This window comes from Anolis sagrei, chromosome 3 (genome assembly GCF_037176765.1).
Source record: "Anolis sagrei isolate rAnoSag1 chromosome 3, rAnoSag1.mat, whole genome shotgun sequence".
Lineage (NCBI taxonomy): Eukaryota > Metazoa > Chordata > Lepidosauria > Squamata > Dactyloidae > Anolis > Anolis sagrei.
The window spans coordinates 273,065,849-273,084,061 of NC_090023.1; the positions used below are offsets into that span (position 1 = coordinate 273,065,849).

Below are 18,213 nucleotides of genomic sequence, written 5' to 3' on the forward strand. Positions count from 1 at the left end.
GAGCGGCTTAAGGAGCTGGGCATGTTTAGCCTGAAGAAGAGAAGGCGGAGAGGAGATATGATGAGAGCCATGTATAAATATGTGAGAGGAAGCCTCAGGGAGGAGGGAGCAGATCAAGGGTCTAGAGAACAAGCCCTATGAGGAGCAGCTTAAGGAGCCGGGCATGTTTAGCCTGAAGAAGAGAAGGATGAGAGGAGACATGATGAGAGCCATGTATAAATATGTGAGAGGAAGCCTCAGGGAGGAGGGAGCAGATCAAGGGTCTGGAGAACAAGCCCTATGAGGAGCGGCTTAAGGAGCCGGGCATGTTTAGCCTGAAGAAGAGAAGGCTGAGAGGAGACATGATGAGGGCCATGTATAAATAAGTGAGAGGAAGCCACAGGGAGGAGGAGGGAGCAAGCTTCCTTTCTGCTTCCCTGGAGACTAGGACGCAATGGAGCAATGGCTTCAAACTACAAGAGAGGAGATTCCATCTGAACATGAGGAAGAACTTCCTGACTGTGAGAGCCGTTCAGCAGTGGAACTCTCTGCCCCGGAGTGTGGTGGAGTCTCCTTCTTTGGAAGCTTTGAAACAGAGGTTGGATGGCCATCTGTCAGGGGTGATTTGAATGCAATATTCCTGCTTCTTGGCAGCATGGAGTTGGACTGGATGATGGCCCAGGAGGTCTCTTCCAACTCTTGGATTCTAGGATTCTAGGATTCTAGACTGTATCAAGAGGAGTCTAGTTTCAATATCTGAAAGGATATCCCACTGGGGGTCATCTGTTGGGAGTGGGGTTGGATGGGGTGTTCTTGCCTGGTAGAGGGCTAAAAGTTGTAACAGGATGAAGTGTGTGTGTGTCTGTGTGTGTGTCTGTGTGTGTGTGTGTTAAAGAAAACATCCTGTGGCTCCTCCATGATGACATGATGGCAACAGTTTTGGACAGCAATGGCTCCCAAAGTGACCCATTTAAGGTGGAATCAGGTCTCCAACAGGAATGATGTGTTATTGCCCCAATCTTATGCTCCATCTTCAGCACTATGATACTTCATCTTCTTGATGGGAAGCTTCCCACCTGGGTGGAAATCATCTATCAGACAGATGGCAAGCTATTTAACCTCAGTAAACCGAAAGCCAAAAACAAGGTTACAACAACTGTTATAGAACTCCAGTATGCTGATGACAACGTCCTCTGTGCGCATTCAGAAGATCTACAAGCCACTCTAAACACCTTCGCAGAAGCATACAAGAAGCTCGGCCTCTCATTGAACATCGAGAAAACCAAATTGCTCTTCCAGCAGTCACCAGCCATCCCCTCTCCAATGCCAGAAATACAGCTTAATGGTGTAACGTTAGAAATTGTCGACCATTTCCACTACCTTGGCAGCCACCTCTCCACAAAAGTCAACATTGACACCAAAATACAACACTGCCTGAGCTCTGCGAGCGCAGCATTTTTCCGAATGAAGCGGAGAGTGTTTGAGGACCGGGACATCCATAGGGATACCAAGGTGCTTGTTTATAAAGCTATTGTCCTCCCAACCCTGCTATACACCTGTGAACGTGGACTGTCTACAGACATTACATGCAACTCCTGGAACGATTTCATCAGCGCTGGCTCGGAAAATCCTGCAAATCTCTTGGGAAGACAGGCGGACAAATGTCAGCATGCTGGAAGAAGCAAAGGCCACCAGCATTGAAGTGATGCTCCTCCGCCATCAACTCCGCTGGATCGGCCACATTGTCCGGATGCCCAACCACCGTCTCCCAAAGCAGTTGCTCTACTCTGAACTCAAGAATGGAAAACAGAATGTTGGTGGACAGGAAAAGAGATTGAAGGATGGGTTCAAAGCCAACCTTAAAAATTCTGGCATGGACACTGAGAACTGGGAAGCCCTGGCCCTTGAGCACTCCAGCTGGAGGTCAGCTGTGACCAGCAGTGCTGCAGAATTTGAAGAGGCACGAATGGAGGGCGAAAGAGAGAAATGTGCCAAGAGGAAGAAGGCGTGTTAAGCCAACCCTGAACAGGACCGCCTTCCATTTTGAAACCAATGCCCTCACTGCGGGAGAACATGCAGGTCAAGAATAGGGTTCCATAGTCACCTATGGACCCACCCTGGAGGATTATCCCACTCGGACAACGAGGGATTGCCTAAGTAGACCATAGCAGTGGCGCCACAATGCATTGTTTATTTTCAGCTTGGTTTGGATTGGCAAAAGTGAATGTGGGTTGGAGACTGATCTGTCCATTGTCAGAATGAGAACACGCAGTGCCCGCTGGAATGCCTGGCATCTCCTGGCTTCTTCTGTTAATGCACAATTCCTTTAATGAACCCGTTGTCGCCCCCACAATCAGACAGCCTCAGAGACACTGGCTTCTGCTATCAGATTTGCAAGGTAAGCCGTTGTTCCCGTTCCAACGGCTGGCCACAATGAAAGGCGCACCAAACGCCAGCTCTCGAGATCAAAGGCCCAGCCCGGTTTTCAGTCCATGCTCTGCACCAGCATGACCCCAATGCATTCTACAAAAAGTGCTGGAACCACCAGTTGAAAATTCTTGGGTACCTTTTGGAAAAACAATCCTTACTTACTTAGGAGATTCCTCGTTGTCCGAGTAGGATTGTGTTCCAAGATCGGTGTCCTGGCGGTGGGTCCGTATATGACTGTGGACCCTATTCTTGACATGTAGGTTCTCCCGCAGTGAGGGCATTGGTTTCCAGGTGGAAGGCAGTCTCGGTTGGGGTTGGCTTGATGCACCTTCGTCTTGGCACATTTCTCTCTTTCGCCCTCCATATTTGTGCCTCTTCAAACACTGCTGGTCACAGCTGACCTCCAGCTGGAGCACTCAAGGGCCAGGGCTTCCCAGTTCTCAGTGTCTATGCCACAGATTTTAAGGTTGGCTTTGAGCCCATCTCTCAATCTCTTTTCCTTCCCACCAACATTCCGTTTTCCGTTCTTGAGTTTGGAATAGAGCAACTGCTTTGGGAGACGGTGGTCGGGCATCCGGACAATGGTCCAGCGGAGTTGATGGCAGAGGACCATTGCTTCAATGCTGGTGGTCTTTGCTTCTTCCAGCACGCTGACATTTGTCCGCCTGTCTTCCCAAGAGATTTGCAGGATTTTTCAGAGGCAGCGCTGATGGAATCGTTCCAGGAGTTGCATGTGACATCTGTAGACAGTCCACGTCTCGCAGGTGTATAGCAGGGTTGGGAGGACAATGGCTTTATAAGCAAGCCCCTTGGTCTCCCTATGGATGTCCCGGTCCTGAAACACTCTCTGCTTCATTCGGAAGAATGCTGCACTCACAGAGCTCATGCGGTGTTGTATTTTAGTGTCAATGTTGACGTCTGTAGACAGTCGACGTCTTGCAAGCATATAGCAGGGCTGGGAGGACAATAGCAGGGTTGGAAGGACTGGGGCATCCTTGGTCTCCCCACAGATGTCCCGGTCCTGGAACACTCTCTGCTTCATTCGGAAGAATGCTGCACTCACAGAGCTCAGGCGGTGTTGAATTTCAGTGTCAATGTTGATGTCTGTAGACAGTCCACGTCTTGCAAGCATATAGCAGGGCTGGGAGGACAACAGCAGGGTTGGGAGGACCGGGACATCTTTTGTCTCCCCACAGATGTCCCGGTCCTGGAACACTCTCTGCTTCATTCGGAAGAATGCTGCACTCGCAGAGCTCAGGCAGTGTTGTATTTCAGTGTCAATGTTGACATCTGTAGACAGTCCACGTCTTGCAAGCATATAGCAGGGCTGGGAGGACAATAGCAGGGTTGGACAACAGCAGGGTTGGAAGGACCGGGACATCCTTGGTCTCCCCACAGATGTCCCGGTCCTCAAACACTCTCTGCTTAATTCGGAAGAATGCTGCACTCGCAGAGCTCAGGCAGTGTTGAATTTCAGTGTCAATGTTGACTTTGGTGGAGAGGTGTCTGCCAAGGGAATGGAAATGGTCCACATTTTCTAACATTACACCATTAAACTGTATTTCTGGCATTGGAGAGGGATTGGCCGGTGACTGTTGGAAGAGCACTTTGGTTTTCTTGATGTTCAGTGACAGGCCAAGCTTCTCATATGCTTCTGCAAATGTGTTTAGAGTGACCTGAAGGTCTTCTTCTGAATGCGCACAGATGACGTTGTCATAAGCATATTGGAGTTCTATAAAAGCAATCCATAGAGACTAGAATGATACCTTTCAGTTACCTCTTTGAAAAGCAGTTTCCAGATTGGCCGGATTTCTATTTCGATGGCGTTGGGTCCACACACCAATTCCCTACGTATGAAAGAAGGACAGAAGAGAAACCATTACACTCCTTGGAAAAGGGACAACAGAACAGGAATGGACCTCATGATTCCTCACAACAAGCAAGGGGTCACTTTGGAAGTTCCAATTTTGCAACTGTAGAATGTCAGAAAGCCAAGTGAGTGTCCTGAGCAACACACCTGAGATCTCGCTGCCTCTTGGTCAGTCCATCTCTGAATTTCTGGTGTATCTGATAGCAAGTGTTGCTGTCCTCAAGTGAACTGGGAAAGGGGGAAATACCACACAGAGAAGTGAAGCAATATTCCAGATAGCTTTCCTTTTATCTGTTTTCCTGCCAAAGAGCAGGAAGAACTCACCCAACTCTGACGAAGGCTTTTCCAGGAACATCCCAGACGTAGCGGATTTTTTGCACCTGGACGTATCTCACCTGCAAGACCCATTGCAAAGGCATTAGGAACAACTAAAGGTGTACCTACACTGTCAAATTAATGCAGTTTGACACCATAGCCAGTGCTACCCTCAGGTAATCCTTCGTGGAGGCTGGTTCCCGGGGTGCATCTAAGCTGTAGAATGAAAGCAGATTGATATCACTTTAACTTCCATGGCTCAATGCTATGAAATCCTAGGAGTTGTGGTTTCACAAGGTCTTGAGTCTTTTCTAAAATGCAGGCTACAACTTCCCAGATACTATAGCATTGAATCATAGAATCATAGAATCATAGAATCATAGAATCATAGAATCATAGAATCATAGAATCAAAGAGTTGGAAGAGACCTCATGGGCCATCCAGTCCAACCCCATTCTGCCAAGAAGCAGGAATATTGCATTCAAAGCACCCCTGACAGATGGCCATCCAGCCTCTGTTTAAAAGCTTCCAAAGAAGGAGCCTCCACCACACTCCGGGGCAGAGAGTTCCACTGCTGAACGGCTCTCACAGTCAGGAAGTTCTTCCTCATGTTCAGATGGAATCTCCTCTCTTGTAGTTTGAAGCCATTGTTCCATTGCGTCCTAGTCTCCAAGGAAGCAGAAAACAAGCTTGCTCCCTCCTCCCTGTGGCTTCCTCTCACATATTTATACATGGCTATCATTGATGGAAGATTGATGCAAAATTGTATCGTTCTTTGTGGCTAGAGGGGGTTGGACTGGATGGCCCTTGAGGCCCCTTCCAACACTACAATTCCATGGTTCCATGTTCCCAGGTCAACCAGCCAAAGTCATGGCTACACACAGAATCATAGAATCATAGCATCAAAGAGTTGGAAGAGACCTCATGGGCCATCCAGTCCAACCCCATTCTGCCAAGAAGCAGGAATATTGCATTCAAATCAACCCTGACAGATGGCCAGAGCCTGAGAGAGATCCATTTAAACAAGCAAATGAACACATTCTGTGCTGGTTGCTCTTGGAGCTGTTTTGAAATGGGTAATGTAGAAAGAGTTAACTGTACCATGAAGGGAACGGCATTCCTAGAGAGGTCATAAATCTAAGTATATAGAACAATGGAGGCAGCGTCCTCTGTCGTACATCATACGTCACTCTGGAATGCAGGAGGTGTGAACTAGTACTGATAACAGTGTGTTCGTGATATAGCTACCGGACAGAAAAGAAGCAGATTTACGATGTGCTTAGTGTGCTACTGTTGATAGCTGTAAATAAAATAGTTTATAGCCTAAAGGTTGCTGTGATTATCGTGTTTCTTGCCTTGCTGTGCGGCAGATGTCACTGACATTAGGTTATGGGCTCAGCACGCTTCACCAGTGGGCTCTGTGTGGGCTGAGGAGAGCAGAGAGAGATGGCTGGTTTAAATCCCCTGAGCGTGATGGAGAAGCTGAATGGCACCAGCTACTCCCAGTGGCGTGTGTTTATGAAGAACCTGCTAGCCAGGGAAGGGCTGCAGAATACCATTCTTAGGACTGAGCAAGATGCTGAGAAAGTCCAGAAAATTAAATCAACAATCATCCTGTGTTTAGAAGGTCCTCAACTGATCCATGTGAGAGGTAAAAACACAGCTAAAGATGTTTGGGACTCTTTAAAGGCAGTACATCAAAGGGAGCCTTGTTTGTCGAGGATTCTGCTCCTGTCCTCTGGATAGCCAATACTCCAGAGGACAGGAGCAGAATTCAAAATGATCTTGACAGATTAGAGAGATGAATGGCAAAAACTAACAAAATGAAGTTCAGCGGGGACAAATGCAAGAGACTCCACTTTGGCAGGAAAAATGAAATGCAAAGAGACAGAATGGGAGACAAGGCCTGGCTCGAGAGCAGGACGTATGAAAAAGATCTTGGAGTCCTCGTGGACAACAAGTTAAACATGAGCCAAAAATGTGATGTGGTGGCAAAAAAAGCCAATGGGATTTTGGCCTGCATCGACAGGAGCCTAGTGTCTAGATCCAGGGAAGTCCTGCTCCCCATGCTCTGTTCTGCCTTGGTCAGACCGTACCTGGAATCACACTGTGTCCTATTCTGGGCACCACAGTTCAAGAGAGATGTTGACAAGCTGGAATGTGTCCAGAGGAGGGCGACTCAAATGATCAAGGGTCTGGAGAACAAACCCTATGAGGAGCGGCTTAAGGAGCTGGGCATGTTTAGCCTGAAGAAGAGAAGGCTGAGAGGAGATATGATAGCCATGTATAAATATGTGAGAAGAAGCCACAGGGAGGAGGGAGCAAGCTTGTTTTCTGCTTCCCTGGAGACTACGACGCAATGGAACAATGGCTTCAAACTATAAGAGAGGAGATTCCATCTGAACATGAGGAAGAACTTCCTGACTGTGAGAGCCGTTCAGCAGTGGAACTCTCTGCCCTGGAGTGTGGTGGAGGCTCCTTCTTTGGAAGCTTTGAAACAGAGGCTGGATGGCCATCTGTCAGGGGTGATTTGAATGCAATTTTCCTGCTTCCTGGCAGAATGGGGTTGGACTGGATGGCCCAGGAGGTCTCTTCCAACTTTTTGATTCTATGGTTCTATGATATGGACAAAAAGACTTTATAGTGCCAAGCTGTGTGGTGGATGCCACTGACAGTTGCACGGACATCACATGCATTAGATATTGTTCATGCACCCTATAAAATACTGAGGGTTGGGCCAAGATTGTGAGAAGGTAAGACTGAAGGCAAGGCTGGGCTTGGTAGTCCTTTTGGTCAAAGATACTCTCTTTTGTGTTTGCCTTCTTGCTCAGATTCAGGGCTCATTCCAACTGTTTCTCTTGGGGGGAGATACAATAGGGTGGATTGTCCATTCCCACCCTACAGCAAGACTTTGCATGGATACTGAGAGCCATTACGAAAGCAAACCCCGTCAAAATGACTTCTGGTCCAAGAAGACCTTAGAGTTAGACTGCCGGAACTAGAACAGTGGTTCTCAACCTTCCTAATGCCACGACCCCTTAATACACTTCCTTGTGCTATGGTGACCCCCCAACCATAAAATTATTTTTTGTTGCTACTTCATAACTCTCATTTTGCTGCTGTTGTGAAACGTAATGTAAATATCTGGTATGCAGGATGTACATTTATTCACTGGACCAAATTTGGCACAAATACCCAATATGTCCATATTTGAATACTGGTGGGGTTGGTGGGGGGGGGGGGGTTGATTTTATCCCATGGGAGTTGTAGTTGCTGGGATTTATAGTTCACCTACAATCAAAGAGCATTCTGAACTCCCCTAATGATGGAATTGAACCAAAGTTGGCACACAGAACTCCCATGACCAACAGAAAATACTGGAAGTGTTTGGTGGGCATTGACCTTGAGTTCTGGAGTTGTAGTTCACCTACATCCAGAGAGCACTGTAGACTCGAACAATGATAGATCTGGACCAAACTTGGCATGAATTCTCAATATGCCCAAATGAGAACACTGATGGGGTTTGGGGAAAACAGACCTTGGCATTTGGGAGTTGTAGTTGCTGGGATTTATAGTTCGCCTACCATCAAAGAGCATTCTGAACCCTACCAATGCTTGAATTGGTCCAAACTTCCCACACAGAACCCCCATGACCAACAGAAAATACTGTTTTCTGATGGTCTTTGGTGACCCCTCTGACACCCCCTCGTGACCCCTCCAGGGGTCCCGACCCCCAGGTTGAGAAACACTGACCTAGAAAGTGCCTAGAGATGCCATATTTTGTCATTTGTAGATGAATGGAACCATGGATACTGTTCCTACAGATGCAAGCATGATCCAGCATTCAAGCATTTTCAGAGGCAGGATCCCTTGACTGGAGAGTAGGAAGCAACATCTTCAGCCCATCATCTAGGTTAACTCTTTGATTGCAAGAAACACTTACTTTGCATCCAGTCCTGGCGATGGCTCTGTTGATGACAGATTCCTGGTCTGCACTGAAGAGCTGATCCGGTTTCTCAGTGTCCAGAAGATGCTGCAGCTCGAGGGAGATCACCTTCTTCCTCTTGTATCTCTGGAATTCATCCTCAGGGGAGAAAGATAGAAAGAAGGGGTGGATTCTCTTGGAGGGAAGCCTTTGCAAAGCATCACACTCTTGCTAGAGCAGGAATGATAGATTAGGGGTCGTGCATGCAGTGCATGACCTTGAAGGAGCTGGGGGTGGTGACAGCCGACAGGGAGCTCTGGCGTTGGCTGGTTCATGAGGTCACGAAGAGTTGGAGACGACTGAACGAGTGAACAACAACATGCAGCTTCCAGGAAACGTGGACACATTGCTAAGACTTCACAAGGGATGGGAACCCTCCTTAGTGGAGGTGGACACCAACATGGAGGAGAACCACTGAGCTACAACATCCATATATACAAATGTATCCCAGTGGCAAATCAAAGGGACTTACTGTTGCCCGTAAGAGCACAATATCGGCCTCCTCCAGGTTGCAGGGAATGCAGTTGGCCCAGACATCCCACTCCGGCTTCCAATAGAAGAGGAGCAGAAGGACTCCGCAGGAGAAGAGGTAGCCAGCAACGCAAAGGACCCTCCGGAAGACTTGGGTCCTGTAGCCAAATATTTCCTAAGAGGGAGAAAAAAGTCAATTCATAGAATCAGAGCATCATAGAATTGGGACCCCCAGGGGCCATCCAGTTCAACCCCCTTCAACCAGGCAGGAAGACACCATCTAAGACCTCCTGACAGATAACCAACTAGCACCTGATTAAAATCCTCTGATATGGAATTTAGACTGCAATGAAATGAGAGACGCTGCCTGGCAAGCGTTGCTAAACAAAATTAAGAACCAACATTCCAGATTAAAGACTTACGAGGAAGTGAAGACAAAGGACAGAGGGGTTGTAATGCATTCTTGGCCAAAAATCAATGCATGTGGGCTCCTGCCCAAAAGCACAAGCATAAACAATACAATAATAATAATAATAATAATAATAATAATAATAATAATAATAGTGTGAGGAGCAAACCAAACAGTTGTATAGCATTTTTAACAAACATACAAAGCACGAAGTTTGCAAGCTTGGTAGTTGATTAAGTGTCCTTTGACCACTATCTGGCCACTTGGAGTGCCTCTGGTGTTACTATAAGAAGGTCCACAATTGTGCATGTGGCAGGGCTCAGGTTGCATTGCAGCAGGTGGTCAGTGGTTTGCTCTTCTCCCCACTCGCATGTCGTGGATTCCACTTTGTGGCCCCATTTCTTAAGATTGGCTCTGCATCTCGTGGTGCCAGAGCGCAGTCTGTCAGTGCCTTCCAAGTCGCCCAGTCTTCTGTGTGCCCAGGAGGGAGTCTCTCATCTGGCATCACCCACGGATTGAGGTGCTGGGTTTGAGCCTGCCACTTTTGGACTCTTGCTTGCTGAGGTGTTCCACCCCTGAGGTGTTCCACTCCCACCCCCGCCCCCAAGCCAGCTAAGAGGAGGAAGGGGACTGAGGAAGAGACTTTAAAAACACCTGTCTCCTGACTGTTACTACATCTGCCTGCCACCTCAGGAGGAGAAGGAGGAAATCCTGCTGCTTCTCCCCCCCCCCCCAGCCAGCTAAGAGGAGGAAGGGGACTGAGGAAGAGTCTTTAAAAACACCTGTCTCCTGGCTGTTGCTTACTACATCTGCCTGCCACCTCAGGAGGAGAAGGAGGAACTCTTCCCACTACTCTCCCCCTCCCAAACCAGCTAAGAGGAGGAAGGGGACTGAGGAAGAGTCTTTTAAAACACCTGTCTCCTGGTTGTTGTTTACTTTATCTGCCTGCCACCTCAGGAGGAGAAGGAGGAAGTCCTACTACTACTCTCTGTTCTTTTTCATCATGTCCCCTTCTCTCAGTCATCTCTTCTCCAAGCTAAACATCCTCAGGTTCCTAAGATGCTCCTCAGAGGGATTCATGGTTTCCAGACCCTTGGCCATTTTGGTCGCCCTTCTGTGGTCACTTTCCATCTTGTCCACCTCCTTCTTGAGTCTTGGTGCCCAGAAGTGGACACAGGGACCTTCCAGGTGAGGAGGTCTGACCAATGCAGAAGAGAGAGGGATTATGACTCCCTTGATCGGGACACTGTACTGCTGTGAATGCAACCTAGGACTACATTGGTCTTTTAAGATGCTACATCACAGTGTTGACTCTTGTTCAGCTTGGGGTCCACTAAGACTCCTAGATCCCTTTCCCATGAACTGTTTCCAAGCCAGTTGTCCCCCATCCTATGTCTGTGCAAGTCATTTTCATGGCCTCAAGGTAGTACTGTACATCTCACCCCGTGTTGGAGTTCCTTTTCTTTGTTGTTGTTGTTCATTCGTTCAGTCGTCTCCGACTCTTCGTGACCTCATGGACCAGCCTACGCCAGAGCTCCCTGTCAGCCGTTACCACCCCCAGCTCCCTCAAGGTCAGTCCAGTCACTTCAAGGATGCCATCCATCCATCTTGCCTTTGGTCGGCCCCTCTTCCTTTTGCCTTCCACTTTCCCCAGCATAATTGTCTTCTCCAGGCTTTCCTGTCTCCTCATGATGTGGCCAAAATACTTCAACTTTGTCTCTAGTATCTTTCCCTCCAGTGAGCAGTCGGGTTTTATTTCCTGGAGGATGGACTGGTTGGATCTTCTCGCAGTCCAAGGCACTCTCAGCACTTTCCTCCAACACCACAGCTCAAAAGCATCGATCTTCCTCCGCTCAGCCTTCCCGAAGGTCCAGCTCTCACATCCGTAGGTGACTACAGGGAAGACCATGGCTTTGACTAGGCAATGGATCTTTGTTGCCAGTCTGATGTCTCTACTCGTCACTATTTTATCGAGACTGGACATTGCTCTCCTCCCAAGAAGGAAGCGTCTTCTGATTTCCTGGCCACAGTCTGCATCTGCAGTAATCTTTGCACCTAGAAATACAAAGTCTGTCACGGCCTCCACGGTTTCTCCCTCTATTTTCCAGTTGTCAATCATTCTTGTTGCCATAATCTTGGTTTTTTTGACGTTGAGCTGCAACCCGGCTTTTGCGCTTTCTTCTTTCACCTTGATTAGAAGGCTCCTCAGCTCCTCCTCGCTTTCGGCCATCAGAGTGGTGTCATCTGCATATCTGAGGTTGTTAATGTTTCTTCCAGCAATTTTCACCCCAGCTTTGCATTCATCCAGCCCCGCACATCGCATGATGTGTTCTGCATACAGGTTAAAAAGGTTGGGTGAGAGGATGAGGCTTGCCGGACGCCTTTCCCAATCTTGAACCAGTCTGTTGTTCCGTGGTCAGTTCTGACTGTGGCTCCTTGGTCCTTGTACAGATTCCTCAGGAGAGAGGGAAGGGGGCTTGGGATGCCCATCCCACCAAGAACTTGCCACAATTTATTATGATCCACACAGTCAAAGGCTTTAGAATAGTCAATGAAGCAGAAGTAGATGTTTTTCTGAAACTCCCTGCCTTTCTCCATTATCCAGCGGATATTGGCAATCTGGTCTCTGGTTCCTCTGCCTTTTCTAAACCCAGCTTGAACATCTGGCAACTCTCGCTCCATGTATTGCTGGAGTCTTCCTTGCAGGATCTTGAGCATTACCTTACTGGCATGAGAAATAAGGGCCACTGTACGGAAGTTTGAGCAGTCTTTCGCATTTCCCTTTTTTGGTATGGGGATATAAGTGGATTTTTTCCAGTCTGATGGCCATTCTTGTGTTTTCCATATTTGCTGGCAAATGGCATGCATCACCTTGACAGCATCATCTTTTAAGATTTTAAACAGTTCAGCTGAGACAGTTCCTTTTCTTAGTTTCAGCCAATCAGCTCTCTACTCTGTGTGAGGAAGCATAAAATTACTGTCACCAATTTGTAAACGTCTGTAAAGGAGCCACCACTTTGTGAGGGTTTATTTAATTGATAGCTAATAATATTGATTTGGTTTTTCTTCTGTGTAGCATGAGTTAATTTGGGAAGGAAATGTAACAGGGAGAAGGCTTTAGGAAAAATAGTAACAAGTTTATTGAATAGTAGAAGAAGCAGGATGGATTCAATGTTTCCTACTCTTAGAGGCACATATCTTCAAAGGTTACATTTATAACTTTTCTTAAACAACTCTGGAAAGGACTCTTCCTTCCACTAAACAGGTTTCAAACTTATTTTTCTTCAAACTGTGTTTCTTTATTTAATAGATTACTTCAGTTACACTAGGTTTCTCTCACCCTCTCTCTCAACACTAACTATTAATATAAATAAGCCAACTCGACTTATTTAAACTACTCAGGCTAAAAGCCCAAACCTCCCTGATTCTTACTACAGTAGAATCAGTCCTTTCCCTGTAGTTTTTAAACTACAGATCCTTTCTGGTTCTCTCTGCTCAACAGGACCAGCCTCTCCTACAGTTCACAGACTGAAGACTATTTCCCTGATTCCCCTCCTAGAGAATCAGTCCTCTCCTGTAGCTCTCCGACTACAGACTAACTGTTTAAAATGGCTGCTTTGCCAAGTGGCAGTTGGCTCCGCCCCTGTTTCCATGGTAACCCAGCTCAACATAAGCTGAGCTGGCTGCCATCTCCCTTGGTTATGCAACTTTCAATACTTATCCTTTAAACATCTGTCTATAATTATACATAACATCTATAATTATACATCACTGCAAGTTAAAAATTTACACTTCACCACATCTGTGTTCCTGATCCTGTCCTCAGGGGTATCCACTATCCCTCCCAATTTGTATCTTCATTCATTCTCCATCTGAAAAGTCAATACTCTCTACTAGGTTAGCCATATTCTTCGAAATCCATAACATATCTATTCTAGATTTTCTAGATTTGTGCCAACCTGAGAAAATGCATCATCTCTAAAGTCTGGTTGCGAATATCTCAAGCCATCTATTTAATACGGTGGAGAAGATCATGCCGTGCATATATATATAAACAAATGTATAGGTCATCTTCCTTAATCTTCCTTAATTCCTTTATTATGACATTGATTTTGATCAGGATGAGTGACTTATTTTTCTAAGACTTAAGGAAGAAGAAAAAAGGGATCAACCTGCCAAAGAACCAGTTAGACTTCTATTCTTGCGGAGGTGTAGCCAAAGGCGAAGAGCAGCATAACGCTAATCCAGAGCTTGGAAGGACGAGCAGGAAGAGAATGTGTTTGGCATCACAGTCCAGAAGACTGTGCCATCCAGGTTTTGATGTCCAAGAGTGCTGGTCTCTCTCTAAACTACAAAACTACAAAAAAAGTAGCTGCAGAGTAATTGTGTGTCACGTTGCCAGGGCTCTACCTTATTTAGGTAGAGATGAATCAAACTCCCAGTTTTATCAAATAGCACTTACTTGCTGGCTGCTTTAAAACATAAAGATAGCACTCCGCTACAGAATAAACAAAAACTGGTAGCAAAAATAACTTCGTAGTCAAAAGGGTCCAGTCCAGTGGTCAAACACTGAGAGTTCAATAACAGAGTCCAGGGATCAAGAGTCTATACCGTAGTCAAAAGCCAGTCCAAAGGTTCAAGGTTCCAGGGTTCCAAGATTACAGGAGACAGGTCAGAATACCGAAACTCCAACAGACCAGGGGGGAAAACCAGCAGCATCCACCACCAAAATGCAACAGATACATTTCTCCCAAACATGAGTCTCAAGGTTAGCTCCTTAAATCCAGTAACACCCATCTGCAACCCATCTCTTGCATACCTCCACCCTTAATTGCTTTCACCCATGAACTCTTACTTACAGATCACCAAACACTCTAGAACTAATACTCACATTAACCCTTCCACCACCACCATCAACTGCAGAACATATGAGATTGTGAAAAGTAACAATAAAACTACAAAAAGTAGCTGCAGAGTAATTGTGAAAAGTAACAACAAAACTACAAAAAAGTAGCTGCAGAGTAATTGTGAAAAGTAACAACAAAACTACACAAAAGTAGCTGCAGAGTAATTGTGAAAAGTAACAACAAAACAACAAAAAGTAGCTGCAGAGTAATTGTGAAACATAACAAAACTACACAAAAGTAGCTGCAGAGTAATTGTGAAAAGCAACAACAAAACTACAAAAAGTAGCTGCAGAGCAATTGTGAAAAGTAACAACAAAACTACACAAAAGTTGCTGCAGAGTAATTGTGAAAAGTAACAACAAAACTACAAAAAGTAGCTGCAGAGTAATTGTGAAAAGTAGTAACAAAACTCCAAAAAAGTAGCTGCAGAGTAATTGTGAAAAGTAACAACAAAACTACACAAAAGTAGCTGCAGAGTAATTGTGAAAAGTAACAACAAAACTACACAAAAGTAGCTGCAGAGCAATTGTGAAAAGGAACAACAAAACTACACAAAAGTAGCTGCAGTGTAATTGTGGAAAGTAACAACAACACTACAAAAAAAGCAGCTGCAGACTAATTGTGAAACATAACAACAAAACTACAAAAAAGTAGCTGCAGAGCAATTGTGGAAAGTAACAACAAAACTGCAAAAGGTAGCTGCAGAGTAATTGTGAAAAGTAACCACAAAACTATAAAAGGTAGCTGCAAAATAATTGTGAAAAGTAACAACAAAACTACAAAAAGTAGCTGCAGAGTAATTGTGAAAAGTAACAACAATATACAAAAAAGTAGCTGCAGAGTAATCGTTAAAAGTAACAACAAAACTACACAAAAGTAGCTGCAGAGTGATTGTGAAAAGTAACAACAAAACTACACAAAAGTAGCTGCAGAGTAATTGTGAAAAGCAACAACAAAACTACAAAAAGTAGCTGCAAAGTAATTGTGAAAAGTAACAACAAAACTACACAAAAGCAGCTGCAGAGTAATTGTGAAAAGGAACAACAAAACTACAAAAAAGTAGCTGCAGAATAATTGTGAAAGTAACAACAAAACTACAAAAAAGTAGCTGAAGAGTAATTGTGAAAAGCAACAACAAAACTACACAAAAGTAGCTACAGAGTAATTGTGAAAAGTAACCACAAAACTATAAAAGGTAGCTGCAAAATAATTGTGAAAAGTAACAACAAAACTACAAAAAGTAGCTGCAGAGTAATTGTGAAAAGTAACAACAAAACTACACAAAAGCAGCTGCAGAGTAATTGTGAAAAGTAACAACAAAACTACAAAAAGTAGCTGCAAAGTAATTGTGAAAAGTAAGTATCTAATAATTACTCTTGCAAAATAGCCAAAAATGGCTTCAAGTGTGTCTACACCGTGGCATGAATGTGGTTTGACAGCCCTGTACTGTTGTTGTCAATGATATCGAATTTGTGGGAGTTGCACAAGGTCTTTAGTCTTCTCTGCCCAAGAGTGCTGCTGACTCTCTAAACTACAACTCCCAGGACTCCGTGGCATTGAGCCACGGCAGTTCAACTGATGTCAAACTCCATTCAAGCTACAATGTAGATAAGACATGAGCAAACTTCATCCCTCTGGGTGTTTTGGACTTCAGCTCTCACACTTCCTAACACCCTACCAGCTGTTAGGAATTGTGGTAGTTGAAGTCCAAACCTTCTGGAGGGCCAAAGTTTGCCCATGCCTGGTGTAGATCCACCCCCAGAAACCCAACTTGTATAAAGATTGCTTGGCCATGTTGTGTTCTGTGAAGCATATTGCGCCATAGAATCATAGAATCAAAGAATCAGAGAGTTGGAAGAGACCTCATGTCCAATCCAGTCCAACCCCATTCTGCCAAGAAGCAGGAATATTGCATTCAAATCACCCCTGACAGATGGCCATCCAGCCTCTGTTTCAAAGCCTCCAAAGAAGGAGCCTCCACCACACTCTGGGGCAGAGAGTTCCACTGCTGAACGGCTCTCACAGTCAGGAAGTTCTTCCTCATGTTCAGATGGAATCTCCTCTCTTGTAATTTGAAGCCATTGTTCCATTGCGTCCTAGTCTCCAGGGAAGTAATTCAAGAGAGATATTGACAAGCTGGAATGTCTCCAGAGGAGGGCGACTCAAATGATCAAGGGTCTGGAGAACAAGCCCTATGAGGAGCGGCTTAAGGAGCTGGGCATGTTTAGCCTGAAGAAGAGAAGGATGAGAGCCATGTATAAATATGTGAAAGGAAGCCACAGGGAGGAGGAGGGAGCAAGCTTGTTTTCTGCTTCCCTGGAGACTAGGACGCAGTGGAACAATGGCTTCAAATTACAAGAGAGGAGATTCCATCTGAACATGAGGAAGGACTTCCTGACTGTGAGAGCCATTCAGCAGTGGAACTCTCTGCCCCAGAGTGTGGTGGAGGCTCCTTCTTTGGAAGCTTTTAAACAGAGGCTGGATGGCCATCTGTCAGGGGTGATTTGAATGCAATATTCCAGCTTCTTGGCAGAATGGGGTTGGACTGGATGGCCCATGAGGTCTCTTTAAACTCTTGGATTCTATTCTATGAAGCAGAAAACAAGCTTGCTTCCTCCTCCTCCCTGTGGCTTCCTCTCACATATTTATACATGGCTATCATGTCTCCTCTCAGCCTTCTCTTCTTCAGGCTAAACATGCCCAGCTCCTTAAGCCGCTCCTCATAAGGCTTGTTCTCCAGACCCCTGATCACCAGTGCCTTCTCTCACGCCAAGCCATTACCCTCAAGGTCCCCAACTGTGGTTCTTCTTTCGAGGGAAGCTGAGCATATCCCTGAGTCCCACCACAGGTCTCGTGGCTCCTTAAGGCAGAACATCAGTGCAGCCAAACATCAACACAGGTGATCCAAGGGTCCTCAATGGCTGGCCATGCAAGCTCTTCTATGCTCAGCCTTTTGGAGAGATATCTAGGCCCATCACCATTCATCCAACGCTGCCAATCCCTTGAACAGCACCAGCAGACAACAAAGGGTTATTTACATAGTTTGCCTACAAACTTTAGGGGTACTTCCATGCTCCAGTGCATGGCCTCCCATCTGCCAACCTGGTGCAGGCAGAAAGCAAAGGGTTGCCAATGATCCTGGCCCATAACTTTCAGGAGTGTTTCCCTCCCCCAGTGCAGGACCTTCCATTTGCCGACCCAGAGCTGGCAGGTGGGAGCTCCCTTTCAAGTGAATCTGCTTTGAGAGCCCAACTCTTCAGTGCAGACACCAAACAAAGCAGGTGCTTGGAAAGGAAGACAACGCCAGAGATCCACCTCCGCTTACCATCTCCTCCTCGGTCCCTTTGCCAAGCAGGGCATGGTGCCCATCCAGCGAGGAAGGCTTCCCTCCCATCCAGACTGACAGCTGTCACTCACTCCAGAGGACTCTCTCCACATCTGCAATGGTCCTGAACTCAGGGCTGTAGTGACCTCCCTCATTGCTGCGTTCGGCTGCCTTTAAGAGCTGGAGTACACGCCTTTTCCACAAAACCCACGGCTGAGAAACCTGTTCCTGCCTCCCGGCTCTCAGGTATTCTTTCTTACGTAAGGCCCTTCTTCGGTTTGACTCCTTTCCCTTCCTCTCTCTCACTGGCATCACAAGCAACAAACAGGATCACCACCACATTCTGGCTGCTTCAGGTCACAAAGAGAGGGATTTGCACCTCTGGGGAAAGGATCACAAAACCCCTTGAGCAAAATGTCAGTCCCCCCCCCCCGCCCCCAAAGGTGAGTATGCAAAGACTTGATAGAGAAGGGAAGTCATGCTCCCCATGCTCTATTCTGCCTTGCTTACACCACATCTGGA

At 46.1% G+C, this 18,213-nt stretch overlaps 1 protein-coding gene across 1 annotated transcript in view; it reads right to left on the reverse strand.

Annotated features, from left to right (window-relative positions):
* Positions 1 to 17,876, reverse strand: part of ATP13A5 (ATPase 13A5) — a 72,439-nt gene extending 54,563 nt beyond the window's left edge. The window contains exons 1-6 of the mRNA XM_067466143.1: positions 17,692 to 17,876; positions 9,052 to 9,225; positions 8,538 to 8,678; positions 4,604 to 4,674; positions 4,427 to 4,507; positions 4,187 to 4,256 (exon numbers count right to left, since the gene is read on the reverse strand). Of these exons, the coding sequence (XP_067322244.1) occupies positions 4,187 to 4,256; positions 4,427 to 4,507; positions 4,604 to 4,674; positions 8,538 to 8,678; positions 9,052 to 9,225; positions 17,692 to 17,760 (606 nt within the window). The 5' untranslated portion in view covers positions 17,761 to 17,876. The remainder of the gene's footprint in view (positions 1 to 4,186; positions 4,257 to 4,426; positions 4,508 to 4,603; positions 4,675 to 8,537; positions 8,679 to 9,051; positions 9,226 to 17,691) is intronic.
* Between the last annotated feature and the right edge of the window lie 337 nt (positions 17,877 to 18,213).